At 35.5% G+C, this 25,097-nt stretch overlaps 1 protein-coding gene across 4 annotated transcripts in view; it reads left to right on the top strand.

Moving 5' to 3' along the window:
- POLA1 (DNA polymerase alpha 1, catalytic subunit) overlaps positions 1-25,097 on the top strand; it is a 199,875-nt gene that overhangs the window by 85,117 nt on the left and 89,661 nt on the right. For 3 of the 4 annotated variants that reach the window (XM_084492938.1, XM_084492935.1, XM_084492937.1), the window contains exons 33-34: positions 2,069-2,250; positions 3,876-4,007. In XM_084492938.1, coding sequence (XP_084349064.1) covers positions 2,069-2,250; positions 3,876-4,007 — 314 coding nt within the window. Of the gene's footprint in view, positions 1-2,068; positions 2,251-3,875; positions 4,008-13,174; positions 14,385-25,097 lie in introns of those variants that run through there. The other variant, XM_084492936.1, reaches the window with a different exon arrangement.

Consider the following 25,097-nt stretch of genomic DNA (forward strand, 5'->3'; position numbering starts at 1 on the left):
GATTATTACCAAACGTCTGCGTGCTTATTGCTCTTCCCATTTTTGACTGAATATTGGAAAAGTGCAGTTGACTGAAGATCAAAATTTCTCTTATTTAGTGCCCTGTTTTGCTGTGCTACTGCTGTTGGGGAAACTACCAAAGATAGATTTCTAGCTGAACGTTAATAGCATCTGTATCAGAAAGTTGCAATGATCTTTTTTCATTCCAGTCCTAAGCTCACACTAAGCTGTGCATTTTTATTTGTAGTTACCATTACTATCTTAGTTTCAACCTACTGCATGCTTCAGTTGATTTTTGATCTTTTCTGTTTTGCAAAATCTTAATGCTAAACTTGTCCCCTTTCTAAAACTTTTATCTACTGCATGTTTGTTGCAGAACATTCTCCTTGTTTTCTAAAACAGCAAATGTATTGCCAACTCATTTTCCAAAAATAAGAAACTTAAAAGAAAAACAAAAAATCCAACATTAATTTTCTTTGGGGGGGGGGTGCCATGTGTGTTAAAGTGTAAAATATGATATTAGCAGTCTTATTTCTTTTCCTCCTCCTTTTAATGAATAGCAGAGAGCTGTGTTAAAAGTTTAAGAACCTTTTTGAGATAAATTGTTACCCTATGCACTAGCATTTGTTTCTTATGATAAAACTGAAATTAGGAAGATTAAATCTTAGTCAAAACTCTGTTTTATCAAGAACCAATTAAGCTTGTTTTCACATTGGAATTTGCTTGTCCTTGAATTTGTCTTATAGTTGTGGAAGCTCAGAATAGTGATAATAGTTACAGATACCAAACCTTTTATGTAAAGACAATCTGCGTCTGCCTGTGTAAGACAAGGGTTGTATGTGTGCAGTTAATATTTATCTAGAGTAACTGAATATTGCTCCCAAACGTTTTCTTTTAAGTCTTCCTGTACTGTATAGTAAGCTTAAGAAGAAAAGTAAAATCTAGCTTCACTTTCTATTTGTAATCTTTTGTACTTTTTTCAATGGTAATTATTACATTTGCTACTGAATTTTACACACGATATGGAATGATACAAGGTAACATTTTACTTGGCTTAATTAGTCCTCCTTAAAAATATTTTTAAAGGACTTCTCTTTGATCTTTTCTTATTAATACAGTAAGCCATAGTTTTCTAAACATTTTCTTTTACATTCTCATAAAATGATTTTTTTCTAGCTTGTGCTCTTTGCTAGAGATAAAGAACGGCAGCAACAACAGAAAAAGCTATGGGTGGAATAAATGGACTTCTAAAAGGTTGAACATGACAAAGGATGACAAAAAATAAGGATTTTTATTAAGTTTACTTTGGCAGTTTTATTCCTAGGGCAGTGAACTTCGTGCTTGCTTGCTTATTTACTTATTTGTGGTTGAATCAGTATTTTTAGGATCTCTTTTGTGTATTTATTTGTTTAAAATCTTGAGTTCTGGCAATCAGAAATAAAGCATTTTGTCTCCAGTGCCGCCGTTTTAAATGCTGCTGCTGAATTTTAACCACTGCATTAGATTGAAACCTACATGCTGTTAACCACTGAGCCAAAATGAAATCGACCACTGCATTGAAATCAGAGTTGGCAGTTGTATACGGACTTGAAGGAGTTGGTAATAGCAGTGCACCCGTGTTTCTTTAATGGGGTTTTTATTCTCTGTTTTCAGTTTTAATGGTGCCATTTTGATTTAAAGACTGTTTCTTAATAACGATGCACATTTTTATTGAAATATTTTCAACGTAACTTAAGAAGAAAATAACAATAAAGCCATCCGTTAGGAGCAGTTTCCTCAGAAACAAAATGTTCTGTTGCATACTCCCATGATAATGCAACGTGCTTGTTTTATTTATAAAGCAATCTTGCGTAAGAAGATAAGTAAGAAGATTTCTTCGTGTTTTGTGGCTAAAAATTGTAAAAAGTATTTATATTTATAGAGGATTTTTTGCTAAGGACAGATTTTCAGCTTCTGAATTTACATTTTATAACTTTCTTTTGAATCTGCTTCACCAAGCATATGAAAAATGAGCCTACTAGCATGGTTGACCTCTTAGTCTTTTGAAATTTTTGTTTCTTATTAATAGGACTGGATCCCTCCCAATTCAGAGTCCATCACCATTACCATAAAGATGAGGAGAATGATGCCTTGGTTGGTGGCCCAGCTCAGCTCACTGATGAGGAGAAATATAGAGACTGTGAAAGATTCAAGTTTTGCTGCCTCAAATGTGGAACAGAGAATATTTATGACAATGTATTTGACTGCTCGGTTAGTTTTCTGTTTTATTTCTCTTCATTGGCAAGGGAGTAAAATAGCTGTAGAGGAATGGGCTTTTCAGATAGGATTCACATGATGTAGGAGAAGATACCGCGTTGTTTAAGTACTGCTGTTTATAGCTTTGGAACAGAAATATGCTGATAGGACAGCGCAGAAATATTTTTCCCATTTTTGCATCTCAGCCAGGAACAGTGTAGTCTAGGAGAACATGTGAGATAAGCTGGCTTCATTAATCTGTTTGCCCACATTCATGAATGATTGTGAACTGTAACTTTTTAAGGCAGCCTTATCTTAACACCTGAGTAACTTCCAGTTCTCTATTTAATGAAACCTTCGTGTAGCAATGGTAATTTCTTAACCTAAATCATATTAATTGGAACAAAGTGTTTTTGAAATTTGTGTTTATCTTCTTACATTCCACTTCCTTTCTTGCCGGTAAGGTTTTTCTGTTATCTTTCCTTCTGTCTTTGTACATTGAACATAAAAAGTCATAGGGGTGCATTCTTGTTGAGAAGTTCTGCCAAAAAATGTATCTGGGACCTTGGATCACAACTTGAAATAGGGCCAAGTGTTTAACTCTGCAGCGATATTATGCGTGTATTAGTCATTGGCAAATTGGCAAACTTCAGAGTAGTGAAAACCTTGAAAATGAAAGCAAATAAATCTTTTATCTAAATTAAAAGTAATTATTTTAAGTTAATTTGGACAAACAGCAGATGTTTTGAATATTTCTGAGTCAAAATAAAGCGGTCTCTGGAAGCAAGTAAGACAAAAAGACACGCAAATCGAGCAATGCTTTGTAAATCCTTGACTTTTGTTCATTACAGCTGTAAATAAAATAGTTAATTGCACATAGACTTGACAACTTGCAGATGGGCTAACTGAAGAGAAGTGGATGTCAAACTATTTAAAAAAAAATTAAAAAAAAAAAAAACACAACACATTAAAAACAACAAAAGAGCAAAAAAATCCCTACACAATTATTTAGTGGAATTATTTAGTATTGTGAGTGGGGGTTTAGCCAAGATGGTTTGGAAAAGCATAATTGTTAAGTCTTAACTGGAAAGAGAACTTTGTTAAAGTTTTACAACCACCCAACCTAACAGGATGTTGTTATTTTAATGAGAATTCAACAAAATTCAATTTCAGCAATTCATATGTTGCTTCCAGGTTCTGGAATTTTCATGTCAGGCATTCAAAACTTTCAAAAGTAAAGCAAAGGAGATTCTGTAAAACTGTAAAAGGTGTTCTTTGCACTTGGGGGAAAATAAAAGATGGTCGCCTTGTTCTTGTTTCACAAGGTTTGTCTCTTCAGCACTGTTAGTAATCTTGTAATTGGTGTCCCCAAGATGGATTTCAGTGATCTGAACAGTAGGTTGGGAAGAAAATTTGAAAACTACTGGTCCTGTCAGAGAAGTCTCTGTATAGGTGTGGCCAACTATGATGGAAAGGAAGAAGGCCTAGATAATAAAGATACACTTGAAAAAAATAAATTATTTGAAAAAAGCTTTAAGACTATTCTTTTTTTTAAGGAAAGGTTTATGTCTAAACTCCTGTAATAATTTCTGCCATCATCTGCTATCATGATGTATGTTGATTTACACTTCTGTTTTCAGGGGCGATTTATTGAACCCAGTTTGGAAAGGTGCAGTAAGAGTGAATGTGAAGAGCCTCCTTTCAACCACGTGGTTCAAATGAACAACAAATTACTGTTGGATATTAGACGCTACCTCCGAAAATACTACAATGTAAGTATTCAGAAAATATTCTGCCCTATCAAGTTCGTTTTCTAAGTTGCCCCTGAATTTAGTGAATGGCATATAACCCTTTTTTGTATTGAACAAAACAGTAGCATGCAATAGCAAACCCCAACTTCATGAAAATGAAACTATCAATTAGTAATTCTTAAAATACTAATTTTGAATGTTGTGTTGTTTTGTTCTCCAGATAGCTCAGTCTCATGTCAAGATAGTCAACTGTATATATACAGTTTTTTGTAACTGTATTTGTCCGCTTTACTACAGATGTAGTAGCTCTGTTTTCCACCCTTTGAGATGGCTAGCATTGTATGGCATTGTGGGAAAAAAAAAGTTTGAAATTCCCATCTTCATGCTGACCAAAATGGTTACAGGTTAGGAAAAATATACAAAATACTTTTAAATTATCTTAATATATGTTTGGCATCTGTAATATGCTGACTTGGCAGCTAACCGTTTGGTCAAATATCAAAAATTGTTTTTGAAAATTTGGCCTGTTAATGAGAGGCTAACCTAATCTGTGGTATTTATGATTTGTTTTCTCAGGTATTAAAAAATATTTTTGCAGATGGCACTTAAAATGCTGAAAATTAGCATAATAGTTTTCAGGTTTAATTATGGTTTAACACGAAGCATGCTTTTTGTTCTTTCTTCTATATTAGTTCCTGTTGCATTGTACGTAAGTGTTCTCTAATCTGTTTTCTGGACGTGATAAATTCTGCATGTATAAATGTCTTTGAATGAAGGTCTTTGCATCAAAAGGAGCACAAAACTTGGTCTATTTAAATTCAGGCAGTATTTCACAAGGTAGGATTGATCCTTCCTTTGCGTTGAAGGTAAAAGTAGATGACTTGGACAAGTTACCCAAATGCCAAATCTCGAGTTACTTTATTGTAAGGTCCACCTGGCTGCAGAATTTTTATTGAAATGATACTACTATATGCATTATATTATAAAGTGTGTTGTTATATGTCAAGGTAATACATTTACACGGACTGCTTTTTTAATGCTTATTATTAAGTTTTTTAGATTTAATGTATGTACGTTATCATAATATACAATGTATATTATCATAATATACAATGTATATACTTTGGCATATAAAGTGCTCGATACAATGTGCATAATATGTGCAATAGCAAACTTGATTAATGAAGGAAGATACATTTAAGGACAGGAAAAACTATTGTTTCTGATAAGAATGAAAAGTGGCATAATATTTTACTCCACTCTCTAGATTTAGTTTTTTTTTTTTTCTATATAAGACTGAGCTATGAACCAAATTCTGAAATGTTTGAATATTGTAATTTGTCCTGTTGCAATCTATTATGTATCTTACTACACAGCATATGTGATAATGAAGTGTCTTCCAAAAGGAATTTAATTGTCCTTGTAAGTGAAGGCTTTATAAGTTTGGTTATGTTTTCAGTGCTGAGAAATGGCTTTTAACCTAGTTAAATATAATAATAAAGCTTAAAATTACTTTTTTTAACTGTGGAATACATTCAGGGTTTTAAAATGTGAGATTATTTTAGTGTAAAATGTAATTTTGAAGTTGCACAATTCTAATTTTTAAAAAAGACTTTCCACTGAGTTGGTCAAGAAAACTTTTTGTCCTGTTAGCTCTTAGAAAAGCAGGTGCTCTGAGTTTTAGTGTATTCCTTTCATCATGTACTTGTAGTGACTGTGTAACAGCTGGAGTTGAAACTTGTCAAATGGGTGTTTGCACTAATGTATATAATCCTATAAACTATAAAGACACACAGAAGTACTGTGGCAAAGTACCATCTGAATGAAACATTTGAGGAAGCTTTGAGACACTTACTTATGTCTCCTGTTGTAGTTCTTGCATCTAAGAGGTGCAGAAGTATCTGTTTAAGTAGATGAATATGTTGTCTGAATATGTCACTCCATTAACTTTGATTTTTTTTAGATGTTATTGTTTTTGTATGTTGGTCAAATGGCACATAATACAAAAACATAAGATGAAAAAATATTTTTTTTTACCCTTAAAATAATGATCTACTTTATAAAAAGTCAGCCTTATTAAGAGCCTTTTGGCCTGATCCACAGCTCACTGAAACAAATAAGCTATTTTTAATGAGCTTTGAATAATATATTTTTTTTCTTTTATCTGTTTAGGAATGTTGTGTGTTGTTTCCCCTACTCTATTGAAATGCCTTCATATGTAGCTGTTTAAATTTAGGGGGGGGGAGTGCCATCAAATCTAAAAGTGGAAAATCTATTTTCCCTTTTTGGCGTGTAGAGGTTAATAAATATAATGGTGATGTACTTCTTTCCTTCTAGAAGATGCAAATGTAAGTGCACGAATAGAATTTTGTAAGCCTGCTGCAATCTCATTGTTTTTGTAAATTATTCGCCTCTATTTTTTGTTCCTTCAATCATTTTTCCCCATTAAACATTGAAATATTTTATATCTGCCTTCCAAAACTTATCTGCCTTTGCTCCAGTATCAGTGGATTTCTTAATAGTATTAACAATATCAATGTTAATAATCTTATTCCTAATTGTAAATACATCTAAAAAATGACAGGCAAAGATTTTTCTTCTTTTCAGAAATGCATTATTCTATGAAAAATTGATTCTGTTGTGTGGTGTGTTTTTTTTTTTTTTTAATTCTGCTTCAGAAGAGCAAATAGATGAAAAGAGAGAAACGCTAGCTAATCTAAATTGGGAAATGAAGAGGGCTTTTTTAAGCATGAAAATTTCATCATCTTGTCAGCTGGCAGAATGCCTGCTGTGTGGATTCACAAAGGCTAAGAATTACACTTTCATGAAATTTTCCTCACTAACTGCCCTGGTTAATTTGAAAGATAACCCACTGTTCTAATTCATTCCTCAATTGGGCGGTGCAGGTTTTATCTTTGATCTGACAAAGCATTTGTGTTAATCGTTTTGGCCCTCTACTAGACACTCTTGGGATTGTGCTTTTACAATAAATGTGTCTGTGATAGCTCTTTAGTCTATTATACTTACAATAGATCCATAGAACTGGTAATTAATTCTGTACTGCTTTGGAAATGGGGAAGAATAGGTGTAGCTCTGTCAAGTGCTGCTGGGAAGTTTGTTTAGCTAGTTCATTTTTGAAGTGTTACCCTCAGCCATCAATGAAACATCCATGCTGGAGAATGGCTGAAGGCTGAAATACACAAGCATAAATGGAAAAAGTGACCAACTTCTGTGCCTGAGAGCTGCATTTAATTTTTAGTAGAGGATCTAATTATGTGATGCAAACTGGTTTAGGTTTCCCTCTGAAATACTCAAGTATTTGTTTTGAGCATTTGGTAAATAAACACCAACTCTTAGATCCTCTTTTAAAAAAAACCTATAGAAATCAGTATTCATATCCATAAAAAAGAATCCCTTGTCATTCACTTGTTGAGGTGTTCGTTTTGCCAAGTGAAAAGAGCTGAATAAAAACCCAAAAACAGATTGTATATACCACTAGAGCAGTGTCAAAATCCATACTGACCTGGTTAGACTCCTAAGACATAGTCCTTGAAGCTGCAAGTTTTTATCTGTTTTTTAAATATGCATTTGTGGTATTAATAGTGATATATTTGTAGGCTAAAGTCTGTATACTGTTTCAAGCGTATGGCATCTTTAGATCTGTTTATGTTTTTCAAAATGCATAAGATGATGCAAACCTCAAAAGTTTTCTTCTTCAAAAAAAAAAAAAATACTGGGAAAATCTTAGTCCAACCTGTATTGCATGGTTTTTATTTTTACAGTTTTTCTACTGGACCACTCTAACCCACAGACAGAAGTGAGTTTGAAGGCTATTGAACACTGCTAAATAACTTTATGCTGTTCAGCTGCGAAAATTCAGTGTTCAATAGCCCTCAAAATTTCTCATTTCTTACCTGTGGTGGGGTGGTCTACTGCTTGCACATTAGGTCGCAATATAAAAGCATGTTAGTACACTTGTTCGAGATCCTTGAATTATTAGTTTATATATGTATTTTTTCCCATTTTGATTATTTGTATATATGTATTTGGCTTTTGTCTTAGTATTTTATGCACTTAAAAAGCAAAAGATTTATAAACAGGACGATATTGTAAGAGGCAATGGCATTCACGCAGGTTTGGGGATAGCATGACATATTCGCTTAAGAGAACAAAGATGACAGGGCTCGTTGTGAACCTGGAATCTCCCACACTGCAATCATGTGTATTGCCAACAACCCACAGGTGTACACCACATGAACAGGTGAAAATGTGATTGTAGATGATGGTGATGACTTCTGTAATCATGCTCTTGCAACAGTCATGGATTGAAAGCCTTTCTTCATTTGGTGGGTGGGTTGGGGTAAGAAGATTCTTTGGAGTGAGGGAATAGTGCTAAGTAGTGGCAATAGTACGATATTTTAAATTTTATTATGCTTATAGTACTAGGAGTATATGGGCATGTGTTGAGGAGAACGTAGAGCCAGAAAACAGAAGGAATCGTGACACCAATTGATGTGGTAGACACAATCAGCTAGCTAGAAGCTGCTGTCCAATTAACTCCAATGATTATTTTGGGAGTTCTTCCTGTTTGTATGTGAATGGATTTCTGAGCCTTTTCCAAGCTTGAAATTGTATCGCTGTCGTTTTAGTTTATACATACAGAAACAGAGACATTTATTTTTGGTACTGAAAGCTTCCAAGTCAAGGCAGAATGGAAAGCAATTGGAGTGAATGATCAAAGATGAATGTGATTCCATGCACAGTTTATTGGGGACCCGAGAGAGGGAAGGGGAAGGGAAGCTGGCATCAGATTCTCAGGAGTTTTCTCTTCTCCTCTGCTATAGCATTTTCTGATTCTTTTCTCAATTGAAGTTGACAGATGGGTCATAGGTCGAATCATGTTTTGGTTAACCAGGAGAAAGTTAGAAATATCTTGATCATTGAACAGAGCGGTCACTAAGTGAAAGCGTTATGTATCTGTCTTTGCTGACATAGTTTACACCTACCAAATAATGAAAGATAACCCTTTGGTCACCACGTATAGGGCATTTTGGGGATGAGTAAGCAGTTATTTGTCACAGCACTCGTGGCATCTATTAACTGGGATTGATTCGCTATTACTGCAACTTCTGCCCTGTAAAGGAATTGTTTGTTTTAGACTTGCAGCATCAATATGATTTTTAGTGAAGTGTTTCAAAGTAATGATCGATACGCCTTTACAAAAGGTTTAACTCTCTTCATTGGATTTTACTAGCCATGATGGACATGCATCCATCTCTCCGATGGCAGAGTGAAACTGAGTGCAACTCCCTGCACTCAGAATTTCAGCCACTGCCAATGAGTGAACATGAGCCAAGGAGCAGTATCTGTCTGCTGCTGATTCTTTCTAGTGCTTAGTCTGAAGTCAGGTACCTTGCCAGACAAGACTCTTGATGATTCTGGATATATGTCTCTGCTAACTGTAGAAAATGCTCCCCAGGTTAGCCACAGCATGGATGAGGTCCTGAGAAATGCAGATTACCTCAACAGAGTAAAACCAACTTAGTAATTTCCTCTGTAGGTAGATCACAGGAATGTAGGGGTTTATTATCACAATAATTTATCTGTTTAGGCTTATAAATGGCAGTAACGTGAAGATCACGTTACAGGAAATGTGCCCACAGGTAAATGTGGTCATGGTTATGATTGCCACCAAGTGTGTAATGTTTACCTAGGTGATTGAATCACTTCTCTAATAACAAGATGTTTCTGTCTTCAAAGGATTACAGAAAGCTCTGTCTCTGAAGGTACTCTGTTGGAACCGATCTGTCACTCCAGTAGAAACAAGGATGAATTTGGGTAGCACTTAGGAAGCTCGTTTGTGCTGTGGTACAGTGTTACGGTTGCAACTCTTCGTTCTAGCTTTAAGCTGAGTGCAAAGTAGTGTAGCTTTGGTCTACCAACAGCAATGCTTGTTATGAGATTCTGTAGCCCAGAACTTAAAATGTTGGGCAAATCCGTGTAGCCTATTGAGAGGTCTGCCAGAATTACATTACGAATAGTGCCTGAGCAAAGTACTTTAAGAGTGAGAGATTAAGCCCTTCTTTAAACACCTTGGATTGACAGAAATGTTAGGATGCTACATAGATTTTAGGATTCACTTCTTCTGAGGCTACACTAACAAGATACCATGAATCAAAAGAGGATTCATGACAAGTCACTGGTCTTGTAAAGATCAGTATTGTTCTTTCTCCTTTTGACAGTAGTTTTAGAGATGGATATTTTCAATCTGTTGAGATTTTTTTGTTGCTTTTAATTTAAGTTTACATGCAATTTTGGATCGTCCCACTAGTTTCAAATTAGAGACAATACAATAAATGGAAGTCCAGATAAATACAAATAAGGCTTAAAGTAAGTCTTAAAACCATCCGTTCTTGTGTAATTTTAATATAGGTAATACATTATATAAATTTAGGACAACAAATATCAAAGAACAGATTGTCTGCACATTAACTTCTGTTACTAGAGAATGCACTATAGCCAGCTTGCTGGGAGGTAAGAAAAAGGATTATCTGCTATCTTGAATACGTGATACTGGTTGATACATGCTTAATTGGCAGTTCTTACAGTGCTCAAGCATCTTGCATCTTTCCAGAGAAACAAAGCTAAAATCCGAAGCTGAAGAGACCGTGTTTTCACTGGACATGGTTCTTTTCACAAGGACAAGTTTATTTGACGTGTGTGACCTAAAAATGTTGTGGTAATCAGAAATGTTGTTTTAGGAGTTTTATTAATAATACAGAAATCCGTAGTCCAACACTGATTTTAGAAAATAAAATGTCTTATATTTAACCCGTTGTTTAAAAAGTAAAACTAAAGTGGGTCTATCTATGGTAATTCAGAGTTGAGTGACATATGAAAAGAACAGAATATGGACAATTATATAATAATTGTATGAAATCTAAGTTACCTGTCTTAAAGTATCTTAGTCTTTATTATGAACCTGCCTTCAATTTTAAAAGAAAGATTGAAATATTTTTTAGTATTTGGGAAACTGAACTATTTTTGGTGCAGAGTATACCTTCTTTTTTAAACATTTTGTTGTTGTTGTTGTTGCTGTCTTTCATAGTCCACATCCCTGAAAATTATTGAGTAACAAAGTAATGGAGATAGGAGGTGGGAAAAGGCACATCAGAAGTTTCAGCTGTGTTTTCTTCAGCATGCTTTTCTTTGGCATTGTGGGGATGGGTCTTGTAGGTATTTGTTTTCCACTCTTAGCTGATGAAGGATTTATTTCCATCTTCTGGTTTAAAGCAGTTAAATTTGTCAGCAAATATTTCCAGTAACTTTTAGCCATAGCTCTACTTCTTGGTAAATTAATCTTAATTAAACAAGGTGTTCCTCGGTGGAAGTGACTTCAGTATTTGAAATCTCATCACATACAAGCTGTGTAGTTTGAGGGCTATTTCAAAAACTTTAGGTATTTAAACGAAGTTGAAACTATTTAGTGCTTGGTGCTATTTAGTATTTGGTGCTTAAGAGAAACTGGATGAATATGTAGGCATTCAAGGATTGAACAGATCAAGTGGGTAGTTCAGACTTACTAGCTTGGTTCTGGAAGTGAGTCGTATGTGAACCAACTTCAGAGCAAGGAGGAAGCACAGCTGAGCTTAAACCTCTCTTTCTGTGCTTTCATTCATGTATTTTGGGATGGGGAAAGCAACCCCTTTCCTGAATGAGACCTCTAGGGATTTAATCATTTTTCTTTTACAGCAGCCAAGAGAAATCTGAGGTGTAATGCAACAAATTGTCTATAACAGTTTTTAGCGTTGGAAATGCCAGTGTGCCTTGTACGGTGGCATTTGTTGCTCCTCTTGCCTCATGAAAGCTGTACTTCTCCACGTTTGTTTGTGAGAGATGCTTAAGAGCCGATGAAGTTTTGGATCAGCTGAAATGAGGAAAAAAAAAAAAAAAAAAAAGAGATGCTACTGCATTTTAAATGCGAATATTTCCATCTGCAGGAAGAAATGTCAAAATGACTTCATAAAAGGGTTTTGCATTTGCTTCACAGTGCCTTGCTCAGAAGTCAAGGTCTTGTAAGTGCTACAGTCTCCACTTTTTGCAGTGTCAGAATATCCTTCAGTGGATACATACAAATTATTTTTTAATTATTTTAATCCCCAAGCATTAAGAAAATAAGTGCTTTCAATGACTGCTTTGGGAGATGGTATAATTTGAGTGCAAAACCTTACTCCAAGATGTAGTCAGATAGTCAAGCTGTACAAAACAGGCATTGGTCCATACGTGGCATCTGGCATGTAGGTATTTAAGTATCCTTCAAGCTCAGCAGCCAGGCTGGCTAGATGCGTTCAGATCATTTTCATTAAATGGATGGACTTTACCACTACTTTCTTAGTGAACTATAAACATTAATTACTCTATTATTTTTATTCATGTGAGCATGTTTTTGTACTGTCTTTTTTGTAAATTGAGCCTGGAGAATTGGCAACTTTGCCTGTGCTTTAGTCCTGTGCATTCTGTGATGGCATACTGGCTTACAGGCCCTTTTATTGCTAAAGATGAACCTCCCCTCCCTCTTTTCATGCCATGTGGAAGATTATTGTCTCTTCAGTCTGCCCACAGCTGCAGCATCCTATAGTAGGAAAAAAAAACAAAACTGTGCAGTCCTGCTAAAACTGTTACAGCAGCTAATGACAAAAACTATTGTCTTTTTCATTTTCTTTCATCTGAAGATTTTCAGCTATCCAAGTATCTTCAGCCTAGTGATTGTGTTAGGCTTTGAATCCACAAGTATAGAAAAGCATTTCTGAGGTTTTCCAAAGGTATGTTAGGTTTCTAAACAAAAAGTAAGACTTTGCAAAATTTGAAAAGTAGAGGTTTTCCTTTTCTCATGAACAAAATCATTACTTTCTTAAGGGGCATCTACAAGAGAGGCATCAGGTCCATGTGACTATCAGATCTCCAGATAAAAATGTTTATCCAGTGGCTGAACTCACACTATACAAAAATAAATTAAAACAAAAAAAATTTAGAGCTCTAGCAGATACTCTAAATGTCTTGAATCTTTATCTCGAACCTCCTATAGAACGGTATAAACAAGATGTTGGTGTTTGAAGATCTTTTTTTTTTTTTTGTGGATCAGAAAACACTACTTTTTGTTTTGTCTTTTTCTGTATTGGTGGCTACAGGTCAAATGTGGAAAACAAGGAAGTGTGAACTCCCAAACCGGTTTCTTTAACTAACCTGCACGCTCAACAACAATATCATCCAAGAGATTCATTTAATTGGTGTCTTTTCTTATGTTTTTTCCTTTACCACTTGTCTCATTTGTCTTTGAAGATTATAAACATACATGTGTAAAAGAGAATTTTTTTCTAATAACTAGCTTTCCTTTCCTAATGAAATTATAGCCAACATAGCAATATTCTTCATTTTCCCCCCATTTTGATGGAAATTTCTTTACTAATGTCTTCAGTGTGGATTACGTATATTTTTAATAATTTTTTTTCAGATTATTTGCATTAGCAACACTTATTTCTGCTCTCTGTCAAGGATGTGAAGGTTTTGTCATTGTGCATATTTTACAGTCGGTGTGTCTTAATGATTGTTTAAATATTTAGAAGTTACTGGATTTAGAAGAATTATCTGAAAGGACAAAATAGGAGGTGGAGTCAAGTGGAAGTGTATCCTCATCAACTCTGCAGTCAGCCCCCATTCCTTTGAGTGCAAGGCAACCCAGCTGTGAGGATTGCTGGCCACACTCTCATCAGAGAGAGAGAGAAAATTAGCAAGACAAAATTCCTCTCTATCAATCCTATCTTTACACAAATTCAGACTTCTGAGCTTCCATACGTGAGAGTGTAACTTAATTTCCAAATTACATGATGAAAGCACATCTGTCCCAAAATTAATACCTCTTGAGAATATCATAATTGTATATACTGAAAATAATTAGTATCTGTAATTTGCAAGTCATAAATGTCTAATTTTTAGCGAAGTTGTTTGTTTCCATTTAAGATAAATTCTCAATTTAATATCCAAAGCAACATTCGTCTATACTACAAAGGAGCAGAATTGTTTAAAAACAGAGAACCCCCTCACCCCTCAAAAATACAAAGAAACAAAATGGGATATACTGGATTTTGTTGCAGAAAATCACATTACGTTTTTCTAAGAACATTGTAATTCTTGTAATAATTGTTACTGGATAATGCCTATTTTTTTTTCTCATATTAAAGCAATTCATGCTGGATGGTCTTGCAATGGAACTAGCAGATACCAAGCTACCCATTCATATGACCACCTGTCAAGCAGAGAGGTTGAATTTAAAATCTGAATTTGGTGGAATTTCTCTGTGTATGTTTCTGTTTATATATTTGCATGAGTATGAATAAAGGCAATAAGATTAATATGGCTATTTAGACACTAGATTGTCTTCCAGTAGTTCATGCAGTGTTGAGATGCTTTTTCACACAATTCTTTGTTATTTGCATGTTTTTTGAAGGAAGCAATTAATCAAATTCTCCCTCCCTCCTACTGCTTTCTACCTCTTTCTTCTTGCAACAAGGGATCAGCATTTATACTCTCTTGTTCCTTTAATGGGGCAGCTTTTTGGGACCACCTTGTTAGGTATTTTGATTTTTTTTTGTTTTTAACACAATCAATGAAGTAGCAATAATGGAGTAAACTAAATTGTGATATGGTTCTTGAGAGAGTTTCCTGGTTGATTAAACATAAGGTAGTTTTAATATCAAATGCTTCTGCTCCCTCCCCAACCCAACAAGTGAAAGAGACTGAGATGCCTTATAGGAATTTCATAAAAATTCTGTATGATCTGCCTGCCTTTGGAGACTTCCAAACAAGAACAAGTCATGCATTCTAAGGTCTTAATAAAATAAATAATTATATTTATATAAAATAGAATCTGCCAAGAAATGGTCAAGTATTACCCCAACATCATATTTTTGACATATTCTGGTGAGTCCCATTTGTGAAAGGCTTCACGAGGCTAGTGCCATTCAGTAATCAGGTGTCATTCAGGAAAACCCTGAGTAATAAATACTTATTTAAGGAGCATCTGAGATTGTGGTGAGAATAAGGAAAATGATCTAGGAACAATTACAAGCTTTCATAGTGAGAAGCACATTTAATTTCTATGTAAATTAAATTAGTGCCTTTCTTTCTAGACACAGATCTTCACTTGAGAGGAGCCAGCATCATAACCACGACTAGTATCATAACCAAGGCTAGGGAAATGCCAGCACCATAGCCACAGACTCCATCTCATATAAATTATAGGTGAGTTCTTTTGTCAGAAGAAAGGCATTTAGACACACTTTTTTCACTTCCTTCCTCCCCTATCATCTTAATTGCTGGTAACTCTTTAGTTACAACATTTTTTGCTTTTTAATCTATTAGCGATGAGACACTAAACTGTGTGGAAGGCATCAGATATGATATAGTGCTAGCAAGCTTTTAGCAACTGTGTTACAATAGGAAAGATTTTCAGAGTCAAAACCAGGCAGAATGACATCCTTATGGTAGTGAAAGGCAAAAAGCAAGATGGAGTTTTTCTACTATGATACTTCAGATTATTATTTTTTTTTCTAACAGACTTCATATTCCAATTGTGTTTAAATAACTATATTAACAAAGGAGTGTTTTGTTTTTTTTTATCTCTAAGTGGTTTGGAACTCTTAGGGGAGTACTATGGCTATGCAAAATGATGTAACCCCTTCAACTTTAGAACTGATGTGTTGGATCCTTGTTTTGCTTACAAGAATGTGATGGGGTAGATGTTTGGTAAATGACATTTCTAGTTTTTAGAAACATTATAAATTTAAGTGTGCCTCAGTTTTCCCCTCTCATTTGAGGATTGTATAACAAAAACTGGGGAAGAAGATATCTACTACAGGAAGTGCTACAAGAATCTAGTCTTGATGCTGGAAGTATTAAGGCTTAATGTCCATCCATCTGTCTTTAAGCAGTTCCTGTAACTTTTCAGTTGCTGTTATTAATCTTCAACTATCTTCATCACTTACCTGAATGAAAATAGATAGCATCTGGAAAAATACAAAAAATCCGTCCTCCACAGAGAAAAGTAAGTTTCATATTTCTCAAATGGGAACAAAACTACCTGTAGATATCCTCATACAGCAGAGGAAGAGATTAGCATTCTGTACTGACTGAGCAGAGAAACTTTCTTAGGCACCAAAATCATAATGCAATAGAGGTGTTATCCAGGTACTAAGCTTTTTTGGCTTCTATTGGGGTTGTTTTTGCGAGGGGAAAAAAAAACACCAAACACAAGTGTACTTATTGGGTGAGAAACAGCCTGAAGAGGGACAGAGCTGTATTTTTATTGGATTTTTTTTTTTTTAAGAGAACAATGTTTGGGACTAATCTAAGCACCTAATAATCAACTGTCCTTGAACATTTAACGAAATCTAGAAATGCTATTTCATTATTATAGGTAATGCTTACAAACATTTTAATTTTAAGACTCATCAAAAGAAAAGCAGATGAATAATTCTTCCACCTGCTTGGAAAGTTAGGAAGTTACTGGAAAGTGGTTAAGTGAGAGAAAATCTCTCCTAATTTCCACTGTACCTAGACTTGTTCTTGCACTGGGGAAGGAAAATCATAGAATCACGGAATGGTTGGGGTTGGAAGGGACCTTAAAAATGACCTGGTCCCCTAGGCAGGGACACCTCCCACCAGCCCAGGCTGCCCAAAGCCCCATCCAGCCTGGCCTTGAACACCTCCAGGGATGGGGCATCCACAGCTTCTCTGGGCAACCTGTTCTAGTGCCTCACCTCCCTCTGAGTGAAGAATTTCCTCGTTATATCTAATCTAAACCTATCCTCTTTTAGTTTAAAACTATTAATGTAAATTTATTTTCTTCTATGAGGCTGTTCCTAATACTCAGGTGTTAGCATCTGTGGAAGGTGGTCTTATAGAGGAATTATTTTTGTTGTGTTGCCTAAAAAGAGAATGTAGTCCTTGCTTCTTCTTTTCATTTTAGTGCAAAGTTGTGTTAGTGCTATCAGTTTATAAAAGCTCTGCTACTTCTTCAGAGAGCCTTGGGGCCATCCTCTGATGTTTAATTGCTTTTAAATCTTTCACAAGAGAAAGATAAGAATGTGCTTTCCTTGAACTTAACAGTTTGGGCAATTTTCTGTAATCCAGTAAATACAAATTGTACCCTGATTATCCATCTATGTCTGTCAAGCAAATTTTAATGGATGAATGAGTGAGTCAAATCCTATGCATGGAAATATACGAATGTGCAAAATACGAGTCTAATTACAAGGCTGCTAAATTTACACAAGGTCAGGTAAACAAGGCACTGTGTAATGATTATTAATTGTTAATAATGCCTTTGGGAAAACACGTTTCTGCTCTCAACACCTAACATTTTTGCCTTTTCAGTTATATTAAACAGCCAAATTGATCAGCTATTAGAAAAAACAAAATACATTTTTCTCCCATTTTTCTTCTACCCCACCTCTGTAATTGTTAGTTATTCTGAGTAGTGGGAAGGATAACATGCATCTTTACTACTGTTCTAAAACAAAACAAAAAAAAACACAACAGAACTGTTGAACGTGCTTTTAAAGTTTACAGTAAAAATATTGTGAAAAGATTTATTAACTGATAACATTTTTCCTCTTCAGCAGGAGCATACAAATTCCTACTAGGAGCATACAAATTCCTACAATCTCTTGTCCTATGTGATGAACAAGTCATTTCTTGCTTTCTCTAGCACTGCCTGAATCATAAAGAACATATTCTGAAAACGAAACAGGTTTAAACCTCACGAGGAAACAAATACTCTGATGTAAATATTGAGAAAAATGTTCAAATGCTGTTTGTTAGGGCATTCCCTCCCCAAACTGAAAAAGTATTAACCTATGAAAAAACAAGTTTTATTTAAGAAAGGGATTTGCCTCGTTATGATCCAACATTAGCCGGATCCTTCATGATTCAAGGAACTCCATCAAAGACTTTTATTTAACAGAATTTTCTGCAGGAGATGCAAGTTCCTAGGTAGTGGCTAACTTTTTGGATAAAACAGGAGTATTTTCACCTGTATGAATGCCCAAGTCTTCTGCAGATGGAGCTTCTGAATGACACTTAGTGGTAAGCAGCTTCAAGGGCTATTTTATAGCATTCAAGATGTTTCTGTTCACTGCTGTGATTTTTGTCATCTTTTCAGCTTCACTGAAATTCTATTTTGAATTGCAAAGAAGGGTAAACAAAACAACAAGTTTATCTGTATACCTTATTGTCTGTATTTCTAAGCTTTCTCTTTTCAACTCCTGTTTTCCTTGACTGTCTTTTGCTCTCCTTTTATTGCTGTTTTGCCACGATAGTGGTGGCAGAGCTAAATATCAGTGGGCACTGAAATTGATGCGAGCTGTGGTTTTGCTGGGTACACGAAGGCTGCAGCTATTTATCAAAGTCCTTTTCATCTGCTTTCTCGATATTCAAGCGTAGTATTTTCTTTTCCTAGTACTGTAAAGAACTGGGATTGTTCCTAATACTGCAGGTGACTGTATTTAAACTTATTGCAGATACTCTATTGAACATATATCAGATTCTGATAAGCCTGAGAATTTTTAATAAAAATCTTTCAACTACTCAAAACTTACCTTTTTTGATACATATTTTTACTTCTTGTAACATGCTTGTGCTCCCTCTGAGGCTGCTCTTCTTTATTTTCAAATATTAGTACACAGTGACGGTATTTCACTGTATCTGGTGTGTTTGTAACCACTGGAAAAATTATTGTAGCATACTTTTTTTTATATATCTAGAGCATTTTTTTTGTTCCTGTTCTTTGCATTGGTTTCTTTTATCTGTTTTTAGTGATGTACCCAAGATTGTAGATAGCATTTCAAGCAAGGTCTCTCCACTGGTTTTATACAGAGAAATGATTACTTCTAGTCCTTTGTTCGTTTTTTTCTGCTTCTTTCTTCTTATTCACTTTTCCTTTTGATTAGTGTATTATTTTAGCATAATTTTTGCCTTTCAGCTTCAGTCTCTCACTGTGAGCTAACATTTATCATTCTCACATCCCTCCTCTCTCCCTCCCTCCCTTCCTCCCTGCCTTCCTTTCCAATATGGCCAATGCTGTCCTTGCTGGTTTTATATTTATGCTCTTTTATAACTTTGAATTTGTCTATTACGTTTCTGAATTTCTGGTTTCCCACTCTTGTAAGAACCTCTCCAATTTGCGTGTAACGGTTACCTAAACAGTTTCCACTGTCGAAGTTCTTGGCTCTTAGCAGAAAACCTGGCTGGTAAAAAGCCTGACAAGCTGAGCAGAGCCTAAACTTTTCCATTTTCTAACAAGAGGAGCTCTCAATTCCAGTATGAATTATTTGTCTTCTCTCCTACGTCAGCAGTGAAGCCAGTCTGGATTCTTGCTAGCAAATTGAGTTTGTTTGGGTCAAGTTGACCTTGGTCTGAGATCACAGAAGTTTTATTGTTTTGGGTTTTTGCAGACATCTAATTCTTACTTTTTTAATATTTCTCTTTCATAAAGTGAAACTAGTATTAGTAGGCACTCTCCATTTAACTAAACTTTGTTGCTTTTATATATATATATATCATTTATATAAATGAACTCTCTTCTCATTATTTGTTAAAGTACCTTTGAATGTTCACATATCCCAAAGGCCATTTGGTAATATAGAATTGTTCTTTATTTTTACAACTCGGGGGCTCCAAAGAAAATAAAATACACCTGGATAATTTGATAATTCTCAGACCAGGCCTGGTCAAAGCAATTTCTGCTGCCATTTGGATTTTGGAGTTTGGGTGAATTTTCTTGACTTAGTTTGGTCAAGTGAAGGTAGAAGGCCTATTGTTACTGATTTTTCCTTTCATCTTATCCCCTTCCAACTTTTATGCATATTGATAAGTTCGGTCTGTTTTGCAAACACTTACTAATGCTATAATGCGTTTTCCCATATCTCCCTTCTCAAATTTTTACCGTTATTGATTGAAGATTCAATTGAGAAATGTGTTTAGAACCCTGCTTTCTGTGGTAATCATAGAAGTCAGTGGGAAGACAAGAAAATTGTATTGAAAGAAATTGTGTGCGTGTGTGTTTTGTGTTTCAGCATAGATTATCTCTGCCAAAATAATAGCTGTCATTTTGTTCTTGTTATATTAGTGGCCTGTAGCTTACTACTACCCCTTTTGCCTTGCTTTTGTCCATTTGTCTATTTGTGAGTAGAAAAAAATTTTGTGAAGGGCCATAATTTGGGGGCTTTATTATGCTAATAAAATCAATATTTTGTTATCTGCTTAAATTAAGTATTCCAAGATGGTGACCCCACTCTACCCCAGTATCAAAGCCGCAGACCTTAACATTCAGTGACTTTGAAACTTGAGTTCTGTTTAGAATTTCATGTCATGCCTGTCGCAGGAGAAAAAGATGGAAAATGTATACGCTGAGCCTATAGGACTTCCTGCAGTGCTTATTAATCCTTTATGGATCATTTGAAATGTTTCTAGTTTATTTAAGCTTTGCTGCTTGTATCAGATTGTTCCTGCAAAAAAAAGGAAAAAGTGATCATGCTTTGAATTTTTAAAAATGATCTCACTTTCAAGCAAAAGCACTTTTATGCTCCATTAGAGTTGAATTTGCCAAACTCTTACATCGCATTAACGCAAGCTTTACTGGATAGATAAACGTGTTGTTCAAAGACTGACTCCAACTTTACCAAACTGCATATTAAGATTTTGTCTTCTTGCAATTTTGGTCTGGAATATCTTCATGCAAATAAAGGGAGAGAGATGAACTTCTTTCATTAAGAAACTGTATAGTGCAGCTTTAATCTTTTAAAACAAAGTATAAAAGAGGAAAATCAAATTGAATAGTTCAGTGTAAGACTAAAGAGTCTGGTAGAACTGAGGAATATGCCATCTTCTGTCAAGAAGCATTCAAAATTTATATATATAAATGGGGCTCTGCTTTTTGTATTTTGCTGCTGTTTTAAAATAGTTGATAGAGTTGTAGAATAAATGCATTATGATTTCTAGCTTATATATTTATATATATATATAAAAAAGCTCTGCATCTGCAGGCAGGAAATGAAAACTGGGTAACCTTATCTTGGTGGCAAATTAAGGGCTAGTTCACAAATGGCATCCGCTCACACAGGGTTAGAGCTTGCCATTGCATTCACTGCAATTCTCAGGAATACTGAGGCCAGCAGATCCCTTTGCAGGGTTGGTCTGAAGGTTGAAGCACCCATGTTTTCCATTTTCTGGTGTCCCTTCCTCTCAAAATATATTTGTATTTGTTTATTTCATAACTAGGGTTTATTGGTTGTTGTGTTGTCATTGTAAGTACCACTCTCAGGGAACTTTTAAACTGTTGTTTGTCAATGATACCAAGATCTTTATAATACAGACCAGTATTTTTATAATACAGACTTCATAACCATCTGCTACTTGTACTATTTCCACAACATTTGAATATGCTGTCTGCTCAGAGTAGTGTTTTTCAGGCATGGTTTATATGAAGTTTCTGCTTTAGAAAGCAGTAACTTCACAGAAAAATAGAAAATTATTTGGCATTAGTCTCCAAAAAGTCTGTTCTTAGAAGTCATATTCAGTAGTAGATTTTGGCTTATTTCTTCAGTTTATCTCATGTGTTTTATAACATGGGAGAATAGGTTGATATCAATATGAATTAAAAACACTTTTTAAATATCTTTATGCTTTTACAAAGTGCTTATTACCATAGTAACTGAGGGAGTGTATTAAGTTAGTATATTTTTTAAAAAACGTTTCTAAAACATAAAGAGCATACAGAAGCCACAGGCTTCCTGAGTGCCCATTACCAGTATAGGATCTGTGTGTGTACTCATTATTCCATTAAAAAAGAAAAAACAACACCAACAACACAACAAAACAGAGGAAATAAAATGAAACTGTTGCATTATCAACTTAAACTTTCAAATACTTTTGTTTTATGAGGTGTGCAATCTGACTCAATTTCACTTATGTATCTGATGGAATCAGGGAAACAATTGAAAAATTCTTTTTTCTCTGAAAATGTTAACTTATAATTAAGTTAATATATATTATATAGATATATTATTATATTATCTATAATATAATATAATAAATGTTAACTTACAATTAAGATTTAAATAATCTTAATTATTCCTAGTCTTTTCTCTTAATTTTCTTGCCCACCTTTCCTATGCACTGACCTTTCTAGTTCGTCTTTCTTGCTGTCTTCTCAAGCCTTAATAAATTAACAACAGCTGAGGTATGCCAAGGCTAATTTAAAATAAAAACAAACAAACATCAAAACACTCTTATGTTATATTAAGAGTACTGTCACATGATGCAAGTTCCTGACTTAGAGTAGACATGTCTAGTATAAGGTAGGTATTTGAGGGGAGAAAAAGATTTAATTCATAAAGATCAGAGGTTACTAATACTGAGTCAAAGTAAATTATTCTGTTTTTGTTTGTTTGTTTGTTTTTTTTTAAGAAAGTATGGTAAGAGGGATCATTGCAGATGTTTTCATTTTGCTGTAGATTGCTCTTTCTAAAGAGAATTGTCTTTACTGAGTCATCTGTTGGTATAGATGAGTGGTATGGCAGTCTTTCCCTGCAATACTTACACAACACAGTTGGTGTAAGGTGGACTTTGACCTTAAGTACTTCTGGTCATGTAGAATGAGAAGAGAGATTCTACCAAAATGTTTCATGTATTCCACCGCTTTACACGAGAGACAAAATCATGGTGACCATACCAAAGGGCTTGTGGCTGATCGTATGGGATGGGACTGGAGAGGGAAAGAAGAGGTGATCTAGGGGTGGAGGTTCTTTGTTTCTGGTTGGGTGGTTTTGGTTTTATTCTTCCCAAACATTTCTTTCGCCCTCCTCCAATGAAATGTGCTTCTGAGGAACTGGGTGATGTTTTTTTTTTTAATAAATTAACATCTTTCCTAAGCAATTCTCCACTTGCCATCTGGAGCCTTAATGTTTTGTTTCTGTTTCCCCAAGCCCATATACCTGATGCCTGTGTACTATTTTGATTTTATTAATTGACTGTTTCTCTCCGAAGTAGTTCTGCCAACATCCAGTACCTCTGAGTACATCTGAAAGAATTACAGTCAATTTTGGAGGCTGTGAAGAATTGGACAAACACTGGGAATTTCCTTGTTTTGCTTTTTTTCTTTTTGCTGATACTAGTCTCAAGTAACCAACACAGTTACCCAAAGTCTAGGTTAGTTTGTATCAAAGAAAAAAGAAATCATGGCTTTCATCGTCTCTACATCTACAATAGTTACCAAACAGGTTATGATAGAATCAAAAAAGGGTGAAAGGGGCCTCAGGTGGTTGCCTGGACCAATTACTTACTTCAAGGAGGGCTGTCTTCGAAGTTAAATCCAACCTAAAAGTTTCTTTGCACCTTGTTCAACCGTGTTTTTAGTATCTCTGTACTTCAGCATCTCCGTGGACGGAGGTTCCACAGCTGTTCTAATGGCTGGAAAATCCTGATGGTTTAACCGAACAAACAGACAAAGTGCCTAATGCCTATCATAATTCCCTTTGTTGCTGCCCATACCTGTTGCCTTTTGTTGTCTGAGCGTGTATCCCTGAGAATAGTCTGGTTCTGTTTTTCCTTCTGTTAGGTAGTGGAAGGTGTCTTGTCAGTGCCCAATTCTTCAGTCCCCAGTAATGCTGCAGGCAGTTATTCATCCCAGATTCCTGACTTTGTTTGGCATCCTTGAAATTCATGAGGTTCCTGTCAGCCCATTTCTTGAGCTTGTCGAGGTCCCTGTGAATGAGGGACTGGCTTCGAACGTGTCAAATGCTAGCCCTAAGCTGATATCTTGTTGCTTAACATGCTGAGGGTGTGTTCCACCTTACTGCCAATGCAGATGAAAATTGGCCCTAACTTCAACTGCTAAAAAGTGTCACTTGTAGCTGTCTTCTAATGGAACTTCACATCAGCGATCATAATCCATGAAGAACAGTGGTCCCACCAGTTTTAGATCCATTTTGTAAGCTGTTCAGAAGTCCATGCTGGCTGTTCGCAGTAACTTTTTTGTCCTTCAGGTTGCTTCGACATGGCTTCCAAGGGCCCAGGGTGAGGTTTTTATTTCCCCAAATCCTCCTTTTTGTCTTCTTTGAAAAAGAGCGTGACGTTTATCTTTCAGTCACCAGGAGCCTTGCTTAATCACTTGACCTGTTGAAGATGATAAAGTAACTTCGGAAATGCGTTGACCAGCTCCCTTAGCACTCTCAAATACGCACCATCTTGTCCCATGGACTTTGATATTTCCGATACACAGATGTGCTCCTTGCCTTATTCTTCTGATGTCCTCCAGTCTTTGCCACTATGCATAAGGATCCGGGAAGCCTGAGATAAAACCTTGTTGGTAAATAGCAAGGTAAAGAAGGCCTCGAGTCCTTCAGCCATTTCTGTGCTCTTTGCCTCTGTGTTCCTTGTGCCACGGAACAGCAGGCCCGTAATTTAACTGGCTTTCCTTGCACAGCTTTTGTTGAAGAAGCTCTTTGCACGCTTTGTTGATGTTAACTTCAGGTGAAGTTTGGCTTTTCCTAATTCTGTCTCTGCATGCTCAGGCAGTGTCTCTGCATTCATTCTGAGAAGCCCATCCTTGCTTCTACTTTCCATGTGCTTCCTTTTTACATTTGAGCTCAGGGGGCACTTGTTCACCCATGCTGTTTTTTCTGCTTGACTTGCTGTGCATTGGAGTGAACTCTTCCTTGTTCTGGAGAGGTTGTCCTTGAAGATGTACCAGGTTTTCTGGGTTCTTTTGCTCTTTCAGAGCAGCCTCTGATGAGATCCTGCCAAGCAGATCCCTGAAAAAGCTGAAATCCCTTCTCTTGCAGTCCAGAATTCTAATTTCTCTTGCGTACTTCTTTCAGGACCTTAAACTCCACCATCTAAAACCCATTTGAGCTAATGAGGCCATTGATGTTCACATGCCTTATCAGTTCTTCATTTTCAGTAACTCCAGCTGAGTGTCTCCTTTATTCAGTTTCTTATTCAGCCATCAAGAAACCGTTTTCAAAACTTTCCAGAAATCTCTAGGATTGCTTGTGG

Source organism: Aythya ferina (genome assembly GCF_964211825.1).
Source record: "Aythya ferina genome assembly, chromosome: 1".
In the NCBI taxonomy this organism is placed as follows: domain Eukaryota; kingdom Metazoa; phylum Chordata; class Aves; order Anseriformes; family Anatidae; genus Aythya; species Aythya ferina.